General features: G+C 42.4%; 1 protein-coding gene across 1 annotated transcript in view; it reads left to right on the top strand.

Moving 5' to 3' along the window:
- Window positions 1–10,679, top strand: part of slc25a26 (solute carrier family 25 member 26) — a 68,345-nt gene extending 57,666 nt beyond the window's left edge. The window contains exons 9-10 of the mRNA XM_022219518.2: window positions 1,417–1,490; window positions 10,255–10,679. Coding sequence (XP_022075210.1) covers window positions 1,417–1,490; window positions 10,255–10,378 — 198 coding nt within the window. The 3' untranslated portion in view covers window positions 10,379–10,679. The remainder of the gene's footprint in view (window positions 1–1,416; window positions 1,491–10,254) is intronic.
- The last annotated feature ends 7,205 nt before the right edge of the window (window positions 10,680–17,884 follow it).

Consider the following 17,884-nt stretch of genomic DNA (forward strand, 5'->3'; position numbering starts at 1 on the left):
CAGTGCCTTATTTTTCAAGGTAACTACATTTCTTGACAAATTCGAGTGGGACGACAGTTTCATTCTCCTAACACTCATAACAGTGAAGGATGACAAGTCCAGGCAGGAGAGCTGAAGAGACAGAGACAGGGCTGGTGTTGATGGGTATGGACACTTTGGATTGGATGACGAGGAGGAAATATGGGTGTTGGAACTTGTCACATCAGTTTCCTTCCCACAGCTCGCAGAATGAAAGACTGGTGTTGTACAGTAGGCAGCCTGGCGCAGATGAAACCGAAGCGGGCGGACGTCCAGGACACAGCTGGACGTGTTATAGCCCCTCCAGGGCAGGACTCCTGCCACACCGCCCTGCTGCAGCGGTGGCAACATGCCTGGCTCACCACAGCGCTGCCGCACGCCTCCTACACTGCTACTGTACAACACTGCTCTTCTCCTCGAGTTGGAATGATTCCTGCCTGTGCATCACACCACTGCCGTCAACACAGGAGTCAGTGTCAGGATGCTGTTTTCTGATCGCACATTTAATTGTATAAGGAAAATACATGGTATGCCCACACTTTTTGAGTTAAGATAGCGAAACAGCCAATGTAACTCTGATAAAACTCCCAGAACAAACTGCATGAAGATATTTTTGTCAACAGAAGTTAGACAGGGACCGTGTGTCTGTGTGTGTTTTGGACACCCTGTTCTTCCGTTCCTTCGTTCCACCATTTCACAGCGGTAAAGGAAAAGAAAACTTGTCAGACCAGGAGCGGGGAGAGAGTCATTTCTCAGCCACCTGTCTCCAACAGAAACATAAGGAATAGGGGTGTTTTTCACATGAAGGAGGCAAAAAAAAAAGGAAGCGTGAATCCTTCCGCCTGTTCCAGCAGATCTTGGAGTCTTCATTTACAGCGGATGGCTCAAACTGTTTCCTACATGTTTTGTGGAACTGGAGCACAGACACATATTCCCTCTGCGTGGACTCCTGTTCATTTTAGTCTCCCCTCCACTGCCTCTTTTCTTTTTCGTCTCTGTTTTACCACCTCCCACCCTCACTTAACCCACACTGGCCTTGTGCTGCGGCTCTCAAATCCCTCTGCCACTCCACAGTGACGGATTAAAAACTCTCCGGCCGGCTAATCCATATTGTGTAAATACAACCACTGGACTGATGGGTGCTGGAGGGAGACAAGGGGAACTTGTTGAGTGTGTTTTTGGGTGGGCAGAATTGCTGGATGTGTTTCTGAGCGGGTGGGTGTTGGAGGTGACACCTGCGCTGACACAGCTGTCCATGAGCAGAAAGAGAGACGGAGGGGGGAGGCTGGGGGAGGCTCAGCTGAGAAAGACTAAACAGGGTGTCTGTCTGAGGAGCAGGAAGCAAAGGAGACAATATATCCATCACTGTGCCTCTATTTTCTCTCTCTCTCCCTCCAGGCCGGGTCGACCACAGCGAGTGGCAACATCCCGCTGGTTCTCTACGACGTGTGGAAGAGTCGAGGCCTTCCAGGGTGAGTGTGTGTGTGTATAGTCATTCTGGTGAAATGTTCAGAGGCCACAGTGATTGTTTGAAACCGCATGGCCTCTTTACACAAACCATTTTATCCCCGGCCATTTAAAAACCTCTTACTTTACATGATTTGATTTCACTCGGCCCGATCCCTCACGTAATCAAGTTTGATGATAGAGCGGTTACTCTGGGGAACGCAAATTTACAGCCGCAGCTGAAAAATGAGATGTATAAAAGCTTTTCCTGCCGACTTGCTGTGCCATCCTATTGATTAAGGTGCTGCGAGGGCCAAGCGGAAGGGTTTATTTGAGTGTTTTGATGTGTTTATGATGTGCACTGGACAAAAGGCCAGGTCTAATGGGGCCGCAGAGGGCTGCCAGCACTAAAACAAACCCTCAGTCTCTGTGAATAATCGGCCTGCTTGTGTACAAGCTGCCATCATTTAGCCGGGATGCACCTCGGCCTAATGCTCACAGCAGATTTGGTTTGGGGTCGGGCCAGCTCCCCATCTCTGTCTCACAAACACACTTTCAAATACAAACCACTGTTTTTTTGTTTGTTTGCAGAAGCCGCAGTGCTGTAATCTAATCAGTGAGAAATTACATTACAGCTTTGTGTCTAACACGAGCCAAGGGTGATTCCCTCCGAAACATCTGTAAGAGTTTTGTCTTCATTTTTAATAAAGATCATGATTTAGACTACAACACAATCTCAATAAGGTGATAGTTGGCAGACCCCTGTGGAAAAATCCATGACTACGAGTCCCACTCTGCCTGCAGTAACTAAGAAGTAATGCACAGGAGAAAAGCAGCACCCACCTCTGCACCACATGGCAACCTTTGATGTTTTCTCCTCTTTTTTCTCTCCGTCTTTATCTCATCCAACTTTCAGCAGGGTCTCAGCCGTATGTCTCTGTGAGCCAGGAGAACAAAAGTGCAACAACGTGACAAACTTCTTTTCTTTTCCCTGGTGCTGATGTAATCAGAGAAGGTGAAAAAGGAGAAGAAAGAGAGTAGCTAAGAGAACAAGACGAATGAAATGGAGAGACAAAGGAGAGTGTGTAAAAAGTAAAAGGCGGGGGCCTGTTGTTCCGCAGGCCAAAGGCCCGGTGGTTGCACTGGTGCATGCCTGATACAAATTGCTCGGGCTTTAAAGCTGTAATTATGGTAATAGGCCCAATTGCAATGCAGTGAAGCTCTAAAGTGCTTCCATGTGTGTGCCATGCCCCAGAGACCCTGGGTTAGCACAGAGCGGTTCAACTCACACCGGCCTCCCCCACTAACCTGCAGAATCACCAAACTGCACCAGAGTCATGTCAAAACAAAGCCTAATGGGCAACATGTCCCCGAGGCGCTCCACTTTGCTCCTTACACACACCAGAATGGAAGAGAAGGCAAACAAATAACACGTTTGAACCCCATACACACAACAAAGTGAAGCCTGAGGAAGTTTGTGGTAAACCTCGGTTGGACTTTTACGATTTCGGGAGTCTTTGTTCTTCAGCCCAAGAAATTAAGTTGAACTATTTCAGCACTTTCCACCAATTGAAATACACATTTTACTTCATGAAAGTGTGATTTTAAGAGTCATGTCGTGTGGGAGGCAGCTTTAACTGAATTTGCAAACTCAATATACAGTGATGAGAAAGTCTCCTGTCAGCCTGTCTGCTTCAATTCAACTCAGTTCAATTCAATTTATTTATGTCACTCCAATTTACAACACAAGTCATCTTAGGGCACTTCACATAGTAATTCCAAGACCTTACAAAATTATATTAGAAAGCAACTAAGGCTTGTCCTTTGAGCTTGTCACTGTTTTGACTTGTAGAAATTTTGAGGGTCTGGAAAAGAAGCCCTTCTGTTTTATAATTTAATCAAATCTTGTCCTTTCTGTTACTCGTCCTTTAGCCGTGCAGTCAAACCTTTTTTTTCCTCAAGGGAGCAATGAAACCGAGTTTAAGAAGCACACACATACCTATGCCTCCTATAAATAATTTGAAAACATTATATGCATTGAGAAAACTGATGGGACATTGAGTAGCTTTGGCACAGGCTGTAGTTTCACTGTACTGCAGGTGGAGAGAACCCATTTTTATTGGAATTCAATTTTAGTCACTTCTGCCTTCAGCCGTGTAATACAGATGTCAGACGACAGAGGTAAATCATCCGAAACGTTTGTCCAGTAGACTTGATCCTGCTACTTGAATAAACTCGAGATCCACAGAGCAGCAGGAACCTGAAATATGTTTTCCTCCTTTCAACCAAAACTTTGAGCTCATTTATAAAATTAAAAACACAGTGAAAAGATGCTAAAAGAAGTTGTATTACTCTCAATAAACCTCTCTGTCCCAAACCTGTTAGTCTTTATTGAAAACAGAAACCTTTTGAAATAAGTGACAAAAAAGGCTTCTAAGTGGCTAAAAGTTCTCATATAGCAGGTAGGTGCGGCCATTTTCAGCCGATGGCAAAGCCAGTTCATGCTTTCTGCATCCATGTGCCCGCAACGGTACGTATGATGTAAATTTAGTCATTCGCTAAACTTCACAGGGGTCCTCAGGCATCCACTTGTAGTCCAAAATGTATGATAATGTAGACTTTACTCACCTCAAGACTGGAAAGCAAATAGTACTTCAAACAAAAGCTTGTTTTGTGGAGAAGATTCAACACCGTCCACATGTTTACAGTGCATCATTAATGAAGCTGTAATTGATGCAGTTGTTGCTTTGGTCTTTAGATGTTCTTTGATTTGTAGCCTACATGATTTCTTTTGATGGTATCCAACACAGCAGGAAGTTCTAATTTCTCCAGAAACCCTGTGTTTTGTGCTTAGAACACCAGGAATAATCACTGACAGTTGATTTAGCCCGGTCTTTAACTGCTACAGGCAGATTTTCAGAAACATCCACAGGAGCTCTGTTAGTTTCTGTGAGGTACAGTGCAACTGTGGCTGTAGCATAAATAGAACCACATTTGTGTCCACTAACTGCTTTCAAAATCTATGTCAAGCATAGACTGTATATATAATGAACGTAGCATCTGGCTCCAGAATTGAAGCCAACCCGGAAGTGTCAAAAACTTGCAATATCACGCCGTCTGCTAGGGTTGGCTCCAAAAAGCTTTTTCTCCATAGACCCCAATTCATTTTTGGAAAAAATAAAATTTGATAGACTGATTTTCTACAGCTCAGGATTTTTTTCCCCTTAGTTTTCATGGTCAAAATGAGAGATCAGGTGGCCGATCTTAAAATAAATCAATACTGAATTTTAAATAAATCGTTAAAGTTGACGGAGCCAGGGGGCGTGGCTATACTTGATAGACAGCAACAGAAGCCTCTGCGGTAAAACGTGGGCGGGATAAGAGAGTCCTCAGCCAATCCAGTCCAGTCTGTTTGATGACGCTTTTTACGTCACTGGCTCCAAAAAATCCAAAACGGCGACCAGGAAGTAGCAAAATCCGAGCTTCATTTTCTCGGCGTTGAAACCAACGGGTGACGTCACGGTTAGTTCACGCCTGATGTCAAGTCTGTAATTGATATCGTACATTTAAAGCAAATCCAAGTGCTTTTCTGTGGAAAAATGAGATTGGTGTTACAAAGTCACCTAACAAGTTCAGATATTCAAGCTGAGACCCTGATCTGGTCTTTATTTATGAATTTCCCTAAATAATTTAAATATTAAGAACTAAACCCTACAAAAATAAAATAAAATGCAACCTTGCCTCACCTAGACCCTGCAATATTATCAGTTATGGAGTGCAGCCTGACTAATTTAGCACTAACGTCATGACCCTACAAAAATATACATGAAAACCCAATAAATCCAAGGATTTCCTAGATTCCCTGTGAGAAAACGATTTATTGCATTATTTTGTGTTGTATATTTTTTGTTATTTAGTTCTGATTTATGTTATTGCCAGTCATGTGGAAACCATGAATCGGCCTTTTGTCGAACAGAAACAGATAGCACCCTTTGTTTAAGGCTAATTTTAGTGCTGGATTTGGTGCACTAGTGACTATTTATGGCAGTAAGACAGCATATATGGGAATGATTTGAAATATACTGCACTGTCTGTGTTTTAAGTAATAAAGGAACATGTCATCCAGTGCCACATTGCGGCACACATGATGTCTTATACGTTTTTGGACTACAGTGGCGCTGTGTGATACTGGAAGTAGTTGTGAATAGGATCGGTTCATGAATAATTACATTTTTTTCATGGTATTTTCTGCAAAATTTTGTCTGTTTTTAGACCACAGAGAGGCTGATTGGACTACTGTTGAGAAAAGGTGTCTTGCTTGCAAAGATTGGTAATGCTCTCTGTTTCTGAGTTTTTCCAAGCTACTAAAGGTTTCATGTTTTAGGGAAAGTGCTTTAACATCTGTGTTTTTGTCTTAACTTTTACTCATCCACTTTTTGCCCCAGAAATTCAAGTAGAGCCAACCCCTACTGAGGGAATGTATGAAGCACCAAACAAATGGGTCTTTCTCAGTTGTGTTGGAAACCCTCACAGGTTACAGTTGGGGTTTTTCTTTTAAATGAATCCTTTGAATGAGTGAAGACCATTTCTTATGACTTGATCGTAAACAAGCGCCAAAAATGTGCTCTCTTACACCTACTCTTCTTCATCAGCACCAACATGTTTCTAAACTGCAGCCAAGACATTTTCTCTGAGCTCACCACCATTTGATTTGAATCTATATTTAGCCTGATTCCTCAGGAGAGGTGATTGGACCACAATAAGGGGATGACAGCTCTCAGTGGCCGGCCAGGCTGTGATGTCAGAGTGAGTCAGGGCACCCGGGGGAGCTGAGGGGAATATTTGAGCTCTGGCCACAGTCTACAGGTGGGTCTGATCCCAGACAGGAAATGTAACACTAACAGAGAGCTGAGACACAACAAGAGCGTTGAGTTTAAGTGAATTCATTCGTCACATGGCTAAGACTGAGCAGAATAAATCAGGACCTGTTGTGCTGTTGTTCTTTTGTCTCTTCACTTCAAAAATCACACTTCCATGAGGTCTTTAACTCTTGCAGCCTCTTCTATGATTCACACTTTTACCATTCCCATCCATGGACAGCTAACCCTTCAACAATCTAGTCTGGAGCTTTCAGAAGTTCCCTCACATGTCTGGCACCTTGTATAGTTTCACAGTTGACACAATGACAACATGAGCAGTGAGTCCTTAGTGACTCAAATATTAAATTTCCTGTCAAGGAGCTGCACTCAAGTGTCCAGATGTCATTGCTTAATGTAGGGCACTGAAAGGAAACAGACTTTAGTACATGACGGAGCCTGGACAGAAACTGTTGTAGGAAAAAGTGGACAAAAATATATTAATCCTTGTACTCGTTACAAGTTGTCCTCAGAGATTTCAAATAAATCTCGTCGTCTTCAGCAGATAGTTTGCTCTGTTGTCGTCAGTTTTTCTGAGCATAAAGAAGTCTTGCTTATGTAGGTTTAAATGGTGAGCTTCAAATTTTATCTTTGACTTTCGTGCTCAAACTTGTGAGGTTCTATTGGTGAAACGTTGAGCTAAATTCTAAAATAATGTGCTAAATGCACACAATGACAGTACTAAAGTTCTGATGCTTCTTTAATTCAAACATATGCTAATATTTACTGATTTTCCACTTCATGTCATTAGCTTTGGTGGTATTGAAGGTCACTGCAGGTCGTGAAATTCTAAAGTGATTGTAGCAGTTTTTGAATGTGTGTACCAAAATTAATAGCACTCGGTCCAAAAATGTGCTCTCATGGTGGCGCTAAAGGAAAAGCCAAAAGGATTCCCAGTGTCATTAGAAGACGTCATGCTGAAACCAGGAATGTCCAGACAAAATTTATGTCAATCCTTTTACTTAGTGTTGAGGTATTTTACTGGATATGTGAAAATTTTGACACCTTAACCTTACAGATTGTACTTTTTTTTTTACTATGCTTCTGTTTGCCGAAATAATTGCTAGTGAATTTGGAGTAAACCTTTGACAGAGCAAATTAACTAGTGTTGTGAGAGCTAGCCAGTGTACGCTACGTTACACATGGTTGTAATAAAGTACAGGAAGTCGGAAACAAAACCAGTCGTTTGCCTCTGGCCGCAAAACAATGAAGAAATATGCAAAATTTTGGCCAACTACAAGAGAAAAAAGGCCAACTACAAGAGAAAAAAGGACGAAGTCTTCAGGAATTGTTTTCAGTTGGGCAAGTTGTAGTTATTGTCAGCCATGTTTCATGCTTTCTGGTGATGGAGGCCATAAAAGAAATGGAAACAGCTCAGTCATATGACATGAATGTTCACCAGGTCAGAACTTAATAGAATAAGAAAGCCAAAACCAACTGAAGCAATCATCATGGCGTATTCTTCAAATGTTGCTACTTCTATTAACTTTTCTTCAAAATGTGCATCACGATACATTATATAAACACAGCTTATCAAAATTAAAAATCTCACACAATTGACCAGTCAGAGTTGAGAGCACTTTCCCTGTTCTTGCGAATGTTGTCCCTCATGTATTTGCGTTCAAGCAGCTTCTTCAGAAACTGATGAAAACCAAATGAAATGATGCAATATTTTAGACGTTTTATACAAACACAAGTGGACAGAAACACAGGAGCTCACACACCAGCACGTCCACACAGATGATGGATGCAGACAGACATTTTGCGTGCGTAGACGGTTTTATGACGCGTTCTTTTCAAACACACACACACACGGGCACGAGTCCACAAACACACAATACTCTTTATCCATTACATCTGGCCTGGAGCGGGCCAGACCATGTGAGTGTGGGGGCGTATTGGCAGACAGGAGGTGTTGGTAGGCAAATACACAACGAGAGAAAGACAGACCGCGAGAGAGAGAAGTGGGGAAAATAAAAGAGAGAAGGAGAAAGACAGAAGACGGGACAAAGTGAGCATGTGTCTGAGAAGTGGATGACGCAGCAAGAAAAGGAGACGGAGGAGAAATCCCCGAACAACTGAGCCAGCTGAGGGGGCCGACGCTGGACGGAGAGACAGAGAAATGGACGGATGGACGGACAGCAGAGGGACATGTGTGGATGTCATCTGGCCATCAGTCATGCACAGAGTGAGAGGAGAGGGGGGTGAGAGCTCCAGGGAGGACCCAGGGTGGGGGCCTGAAGCCTAATCCCAAAAACAGCTGTGTGTAGCGGGGAGGGAGGGTTGGTTCTTGGGAGACGGGTGCTCTCTCATGGCCCATCACATCCTCTGACCCCTGCAACGTCAACAGCTTCTTGTTGGGCCTCAGTCGCTGTAACCCGGGCCCCCTGCTCTTGCTCTGTTTTAAAGTGGCTCTACCATGTTTGACCCGCTCCCATGGACCTCTTGCACCCCCAACACAAGGCTCAAGCTTCTACGAAGGCGCCGCAAATCACTCACAGATACTGTTGATTGGCGGAGCGACACGTGATCCAGCCTGAGCTGCCATCGGCTCTCTTAACTGCTCTTCTTATAATTAAAGCTGCAGCAGGAAAACGTTAGAGAAATGAGCACATATTTCCGAGTATAAGAAAATCTAGTCCACCCTAAAAAGAGGCTCAGGTGTTTCCATGTGTCAGACTCCCGAGCGTGCCGTGTAAATGTAGTAGTCAGTGAACACAGGCTGAAATGTCTCAAAAATATGCAGAGCAAAATGCAACTTGCTGTTTGAAATCACTTAAAATCAGTTTCAAGTGGATAGTTTTTCTTCTTATTAAACTTTTTATTGCTTTTTGGACGAATCTTGCCTTTTTTGGATGGATTTGGGTATTGGAAAGCTGAGAAAGAGAGGGAGATGGTAGATGACATGCAACAAAGGCTCATGCCCAGAACTGAAACACGAACATAGCTTACAGCAAGATTACCTCGATGTTTGCTTTTGTTAAGCTGCTAAGTACATTTCCATCCACCTGTTTTTCATTTTCCAATAAAAACCTGAACGTCAGATTTCGTTGGGGAAGAAAACACATTGAAACAAAGTTTTTCTCCTAGGCTGATGGGGAAAAGACTGGTGTATCAAAAGTGAAATGGAAGCCACCATGATGGAAATCCAGCAAATGGTCTCCTGTTATTGTTCTTGTCACATTTTTACTCTAAAATCTATTTTTTTGCAGCATAATGCAGCTATAGTAGTCTAATGGCACCTGTCTGCCTTGGTGAACCAGCTCTTTATTCACATATGAACAGTTGATAAAAAAAAATTCTACATTTCATGCTGCATTGTGATTTACACTCACTTTCAGATTTTTTTCACAACTGTCAGTTATTTTTTATTATTGGTATGGCATGAATTGTAATTATCTTATCTTTTTGAAATTATTGTCGTCTGTAAAATATCTGACAGTGGTGAAAACTCTGCCTCATGAATTCCTAGAAGTCTGAAGTTGCTCATTTTGTTGCACCATTAACCTAAAAGATATGTTGATCATTATCAAATGATTGATGATACATTATTTGCAAATTGATGAAGCTGCTTCAAGACTAATTGCAGTAACAAAATTACAGCAAGATTTAATTTAGTGCTGACTAAATTGGATTATTCGTTGTTACAGTTCGCAAACCCAAAACTGATAAGAAACCAGAGCAAGAACAATGCAGAGTGTTGATTTCTTCACCTCACTGTGCCATCCTTGTTTGTTCCACGTCACTGTGCCCTTTGCAGGAACTGCTATAGAGTTAGTTCAGAAAAGTGCTGTGCTTACATTTCCTTGAATTATGAAAAATGAAATAAGTTTATAGGACTACGTATTTATGATCTGCCCTTCTCTGTCCACAGTCTGTTTGCAGGCAGCATTCCGCGGATGGCCTTCATCAGCATTGGCGGTTTTATCTTCCTGGGAGCCTATGAGAAGATCCGACGCACTTTGTTGTCGCAGAAAATCCACTCTGACTGTCCTTAGCCTTGACGTGATGGAAGAACAGTGAGGAAAGTGTGTCTGGAAGCAGCACCTTCTGGATGAGCCATGCTGCTAGGCCCTAATGAGCAATTACCACTGGATGCTAACAGGAGGAGTCATTAATGACTGTATTACCCAGAGTGCTGCATTCCTGCCCGTTAGTGCTCTGAGTTCAGCAGACTTCTGTGGCAGCATCAGCAATTTGTTCAAGTGAAGCCTTTCTGAGACAAGATCTGCACCAACTAGCATCTGTATTTTTTAATGTATGTGTGAGTGAACGAGTATTAAAGGATGTCTGTTTGTATGCTGTGAGTGAGGTTTGGTGATTTCTTTGGCTCCCAGGGGCACTCAACGGGTTCCACTCCTTCATGGTTTAATGATCATTTTATTGTTTCATCTATATTTTCTTCTCTCCATTAAGCCAAGCCACCTGTGGAAAAGACCCACCAGGGAGACGGTAATATCTCACTATTGTTAGACTCCTGCAGGAGGACAGCTCAGCTCATCCACCTGCTGAAGTTTTTTTTTTCTGAAGACGTCTCCAACAACAGAACACCTTGTTAAATTAATAATGCTTTAGCTGTATCAAGAGTCTCAAGGGGTCTTACTTGGAGTTTTTTTTTTTTTTTTAAATGACGGTTCAAGATTTAGCTGTCATGGCTTTGTTGTGAAAAATTTAACTGGAAAAGCTTCTCCTATGTTGATGGTGATAACCAAATTTCAGTGTTTCTCTCCTGTTCCCAGAGGCAGATCCAGATTAATTTTAGTGGGGGGCACAGGGGAGTACAACAGAAATTTTGGGGGGCCACCAAAAATTGTAAGAAAAAATGAAAGCTGCTACCGACCCTTTCGCTTTTACAAAGTATTTTTCATGTGTTTTTTTTTTTTTGCTCTTTAACCCAGTAGGAAAGCTGTCTATGACCTTTTCATTTTGAACTGTTAACATTCAAACTATGATGGACTTGTTTCCTCGATTATATGAAATACAACATCATTAGCTGCAGCATCTACCTGTTAAGCTCAATGACAGAATCCTGAGGGCAATTAAGTGATAAATATTGTGCAAGAACAGCACTATATACAACCCTGTCAATTTCCACTTCTTAGAATGTTTACTGACAATTATCACACCTAAAATAAGAAATAATATTCTGTACTTTTAGCAACTAGTTCTCAACTGTAAACCAGAAACATCATAGGGTTCTATATACTAAATCAAAATGAGTACTACCCAATACACAGTGAACAACAACAATCTGTACCCTTGATCTGTGGTAAAATAATCTGAAATGTTCTGTGCAGTAATGTAAATTTTAGCAGTAAGTAGCACTCTATACATTTAATCGTAAAGCTGAGAACAATAATAAACAAATATTCCATATTCTTAAGTCATTTAATAGTGCACAGCTCAGCAAACATCATAGTGTTCTGCATAGAAATCACAAAAAGCTGCTCTCAATAATCTTTCACAGTGAGCAGATGTTCTTGTGTTGCAGGTCCATGATCCAGACGTGGACATCAAACAGGCCGGGGGGGGTCTGACACCGTGTACTTCCTAGAGTACCTCCTCTTTTTGCATTCTTCATATGGGATGGAAATAAAGTAACGTTGGTTTAACACGTCCATCAAAGACCTGCAGGTGTAAAGCAGGAAGCCCTCCACAATGAGGATGAGAGTCTCCTCCTCCTCCTTGTGGTCATCGTACTGCTTAAAGCCATCTTCACCAACTTCAGTCTGATCTTGGGGCTTGAAGAAGTCATCCTGATGGACCACGCAGCAGTTGGGCAGGTTCTTGATCAGGCGGTTGGTGAGGCTGGTTTTCCCTCCATTGGTTACACCGCCGATGCCGATGATGTATTTCATGTTCTCGGATTGGTCAAAGCTCGAAAAAAGGGTCAAAAACGTCAAGAGAAACCGGGTCGGGAGTGATCGGACGTGGAAGAAAACTGAAAAGGAGAAGGTTGCAGCAGGAAACGTCAACTACTCGAGTCCTCCATGGCCCTTGAGTTTAGTGAGTAAGGTAAGAGCAGAAAGGGAGCTGACACTCGGACGCGGTTCTTCTACCCAGAGAGGACTTCTTCCTGTTGTCGCTCCTCCGCATACTACCCTAGTTGAGGTTTTAGGTGGAATATTCATTTTAACCAGCCCCTCAGGTCTCTGAGGATTTTGGATGGAATACTCAGTTAAACCAACATTTTAGGTGCATGTCCAGAGATTTTTGGTGGAATGTTCCTTTAAGGTGGATGTGTGAGGACCTTGTCGGTGGAATACTTCCTGAAACCAACCTTTTAGGTCAACATTCAAAGATTTAAGGTGGAATATTCCTTTAAACCAACCTAAATTTCATGTTTTGATCATTATCAAGTGAGAAACCTCAATCCAGACTTCTCATAAAGACGTTTGAGATTTATGCTGCTGTTATTTGTTTAGTCCAGACTAAATGACAGAAATCCACAACTGCAATTTTATTTCAGGACTCGGTTATTAAATGTCAAAACAATCCATGTGACTCTAAAAACTCAACAGCTTTACAAACTCTAAGATTAAACTCTCAACAAGGATCAAAAATAAGTTGGATTTCTACATGAGAGCTTTAATTCTTCTTCATCTACTTCCTGAAAAGTTTGGTCAATAAAAAAGACAAAAACTAACATTTTCAGCTGAACTAAAGACAGACATTGTGATTTTTCTGCTCACAAGTTGTGTTGTTGTAAACTTACTCTTTCAAATAAATACCCACCTAACCCCCTGGAAACCAGTGTTTGTCCTGTTTTTGTGTCATAATGTTTTTTGAGCAACACACCGTACTATGATGTTTTTACAATGATGGTTCTACTATGAAACCAGTTTGACATGTTCAGGCGTTCTATGTGTGAAAACTCAGAGATTTCAGGTATCAGAAGGTGGTTTTCAACTTTCTTTGTTAACTTTCTGCTTCAACTTTAAACTAAATTTACTTCACTAAGTCAGCCCTCTGGACTTCCAGTAAGCTGTGTTCCTATTGGCTGTCCAGGTGGCTGCTTGGTGTTATCAGGAACACCTGAACAGCTCAGTGTCTTCCTGCTTTATGTCTGCAGTCAAACATTTCCTCTGCTTCTCTTCACTGAACCGGGTTTGGCTCCGTTGCTTTAGTTTGTTTTTTAGGCGTTGGCTTGCAGCTTCCAGCAGTAAAATCACCTTTAATGTGTTTCTTGGTGAGTTTTAGGGCTTTGTACTGGATAGTTGTCTTGGTACATGTGGTTCTTTAGCCACAGTTAGCACAGGGTGCTAATGTGTGCAGTGATTAGTGGATTTGGTGCAGCTGAGTTGTCTTTATCTTGGCTGTAGTGAGTCTTTAGAGGTTAAAGACATAAACTACATTAAACAAGTGTTTGACACTAACGTGTCTATGTCCCCCGCCGCAGATATGGATTTGAAAGTCAAAGTCAACAAATGCTCGGTGTGACCTTGAAAATTATGCGAAGGTCACCCAAATTGACTGGTGTCGGGGTATCATCCTAATACATGTTGACATCAAGTTTGATGAAGATCCGACAATTCCTTCATGAGATATCGCGCAGACAAGGATGTGGGACATACGCGAATACTTGGTCCCCCTCTTCGCGCGTTTGCGCGGTGGGGCACAAAAAAAGCTACAGATCAGATAAATAAAAATAAATTTGTCATCCCTTTGACATCGTAGTTTCTGTTCCTAATAAAGTGACCACATGGGTGGAGCCAAGACGGAGTCTGGGTGGAGAGTTGGAGGGGTGGCGGCCTCCCCCCTCAACTCCCCCGCCACCCACCACACCTTCCCCCGCCCAACCAGTTTTTCGAAAATCCGAGTTTCGCCAGGTTTTCCCGAGTTTCTCGAGTTTCCACGAGGTTGGAGGCAGAACAAGTTGTCATGAGGAGGTGTTGAAGTCGGTGAGGATGGAGTAACTTTTTACAGCGACTGGAAGGAAGACGACTAGAAGAGCAGGGGCCTCATTTATAAAGCTTGCGTACGCACAAAAGAGGGCTAGAAAGTGGCGTACGCCACTTTCTACGCAAAGGTTGTGATTTATAAAAACAAACTTGGCGTGAGACCTTGATGCTTGATGCTTGCTTACGCACAAAACAGGGCTAGAAAGTGGCGTAAATCACAACCTTTGCGTAGAAAGTGGCGTACGCTGTGTTGGTTGTGATTTCTAAAAGCAAACTTGGCGTGAGAATATGCGCACCGGTGCGCCAACTTTGATGCTTGCTTAAGCACATTTTGGAGACAGAGGGAAAGGCAGTGCCGGAGGGTGAAGTGGTGAATTGAAACCAGATTGATCTCAAACCTGTATTGTTATCACATATTAGACTTATAGAGCCGGATAATCACAAACCCTCATTGTTGTAGATATTCATATAGTGCGCCATTCCTACGACTGTATTTGCAGAATTATGTTCGTATATCAAACTTCCATCTTCAAATGATATAATAGAGCGGTGAGCAGCACTGATTGATTACTAATTTGGAAAAGGCATGTGACAATCAGTACAATCGCTGATCAAGCGGATAAATAGCGGGTGACAGCCGTGCGTAATGTGGCACGATGGATGCGCTGGCATTGCTGGAAGATCACGTTAAGAATGGAGAGAGATTTTAGGGTTCACGGGGGCAATTCAGATTCCCTAGAGCAGTACTCTTGGATCTATGTGCTGACCTGGGCCGTCTAGACCCACCCGCTGAAGCCATCCCGGTACAGACACAGGAGCTGACGACTCGGGGGTTTCTAACACCGGCTCCTTCCAGCGTTAAGTGGCCGACAGGTATCTGTTTTATATGAAGAATATATGAGGTTACATTTGTTGTCTAAATCCTATCTGGGTCTGATATACAGTTAAATGATGTCCTTTAGGTCTGGGATATCACAACCATCCCTCAGCAATAATGCCAGCTGTTTTGGATGACATTATAAACTTGACCAATCAATACATCAGGTTTCCTTACACTGTGGGTGAACAGGTAAGGAAACGGCAATTTGCAGCAATGTCCGGTTTCCCAAATGTAATCGGCGTAACTGACTGCACTCATGCTGCTGTAAGGGCTCTGAGTGAAAATGAATTTGTCTATGTGAACCGAAAAATGTACATTCAATCAGTGTACAAATTATTTGTCCATTGGACATGATCATAACAAATTTAGTGGCAGGGTGGCCTGGGTCACACACGATTCATTCATCCTGACGCACAGCAGTGAAAAGACTGCCGGCCGGCGCTGCGTGAAATGCCGTGGATCAGCAGCTTATTTATATACAGATACATTCATGAGTTACTTTGCATTGACCATTCATGGTAAAATGTGGGTGTGTTGTGGGCTGAATGTGAGGCGGATCCACCTGTGCAATCTTCCAGCTGGTGTGTGATTTATCAAGAAATTGCGTGCAGCTTGTAAACTTTTATAAATCAGGAGCGTCGGAAATCAGAGCATCAGTATTGTAAATTTCCAACGAAAATTTTGGGGGGGGCACACAGGGTGGCCAATCAGATCATGGCCGGGGGGGGGGGGGGGGGGGGGGGCACTGTCCCCTTGTGCCCCCAGGGAAGATCCACCACTGCCTGTTCCTCGCACAGTTTGCTGTGCACATTGTGAGTCGGCATGCCAATAAACTTCATGTCTTTTAAACAAAGTAAAAAAAAAGAAAAACACAAAGAAAGAAAGAAAGTGGAGTACATTATGCTAGACTTCTCTTGCAGATCAAATGTGGGAAATGACAGCTATGGGACATTTCTTTTTGTGTCAAGTAAAGCAAAAAATTGTAGCTATAATTGAGTTCCCTTGTTTTACGTCACATTGCTTTTCCTACAATGTGACTTTTATGGACATGTGGTGTTGACGCTGAAACATTATATCCTGCAGCCCTAACTTGGAGCTATTGTCAAATAGAGTACGTAAAATGTAATTCTTTCATCTCATTGTGTGAAAGTGCAGGTTTGCCAATGTAACTTTTTAATGCACTTTTTCTAAATACTGCAGCTCCTCTTTCTGAGACTCACCAACAGACCAGTGATGATGCATAAATGGCTTTGCGTTTCCAAGAACATGATACTGAATGTCTTTCTCTGGGTAATGAATTGTAGGAGCCTTCAAGAAACTGAGTGTATCTTCCAACAGCTTGATGACAACTTGGACCATCGTGTGCTGCTTTTGACCCATGCTGCATTCATTTTATTGATCCAGTATATTTCATTTTCTCTCAGTTTCTCTCATTTGTTTTGATGCTCGTCTCCTGTCTGCTTTAAGTAACTGTTGGTTTCAGCTGAGTTAATAAAGGCTTCTCAGATTTTTTTCTTTTTAAAGTATTGGTTAGTTTAGATAGCTCAGTTTTTTTTAAAAAGTGAGACAAGTAAAAAATCACAATTACAAGCTTAGATTTGGCAATTTTCCTGATGGAACCACATGTCACATGATTCTTCCAAAGGAGTTGGAAAGCTTCTGATGATTCTTATCATTTCTGGCCGAAGAATAGTTTTGAATTTTGCACTGGAAAAGAATAACATGCCTTTCAAGCCCACCAGCACATTAACATATTGTAAAATAGTGTCATTAAATGGTTAATAGTCTAAAATTCACACACTTTTCTTTGTAATGGTGTTTGGCCACACAAGTTTTTTTTTTTTTTTAACTAGATCAACGAATCCTGAGATGTAACACATTTAATTCTGTTTTTGATCTTTTTTATTAAAGCTTTGATTCCCAGATCCTTGACCACACAACAGTTTGTGACAGCGCCATGAGGTTCTCTGGGTTTCATTTTGTACTGGATACGTCTGAGATGAGTTCTGCACTGTTATCCAAGACTTGTTACAAAATTAACAGATGACTCCTCTACATCTTATTGAAGGATTATCTAACTGGCATATGGAAGAACAGTTAAGCTCAGTATCAGTGTGCTTTCAGTCTTCTTGTTTTCAGCGAGTTAGCGCTGCTGTCCTTCAGTACGGAGGTAAAAGCGAACACTTGGTAAATCCTGGCGGGGGCAGAGGAAGACGGATGGCCTCACAGGTGGGACTGTTTGTCACGCTGCTTGTCACTAGGCTGTTGAACAACAATGGCCACATGTGATTGGTGGAGGCCACAGTGAGGGGCATGTCAATCATTCAGTGACAAACATCCATCTGGAATGCACATTCTGACCCTCCAGTCAGCCCCGACTCAATAGCAAATATTTTAAACAGCCTGCAGAAGGAAAAAATATGCCTGCTGTCTTTGGAGCTCTAAGGAGCCAGGAGACATTCCTGGTTGGAAGATTAGCTTTGTGTGCGCCACTATGTGTGCGTTTGTGGACCAGGCACAAGCTCCTTCGCTGCTTTGAAGATCAAGGTCTCTGGATTTCATGTCTTTGTGCATGCTCCATTGGAATTGATGGCTTCTCCATAACCGCCGTGACATGAAAACATCGCTAAACGCTAACTCAGCTGTTTGTGATACTGTCATGACAAATCATCTGTTCTTTGTGTTTTTTGTATAAGTGATAAAAACAGGCCCAACACTGGTAG

This window comes from Acanthochromis polyacanthus, chromosome 5 (genome assembly GCF_021347895.1).
Source record: "Acanthochromis polyacanthus isolate Apoly-LR-REF ecotype Palm Island chromosome 5, KAUST_Apoly_ChrSc, whole genome shotgun sequence".
Taxonomy (NCBI): Eukaryota; Metazoa; Chordata; class Actinopteri; family Pomacentridae; genus Acanthochromis; species Acanthochromis polyacanthus.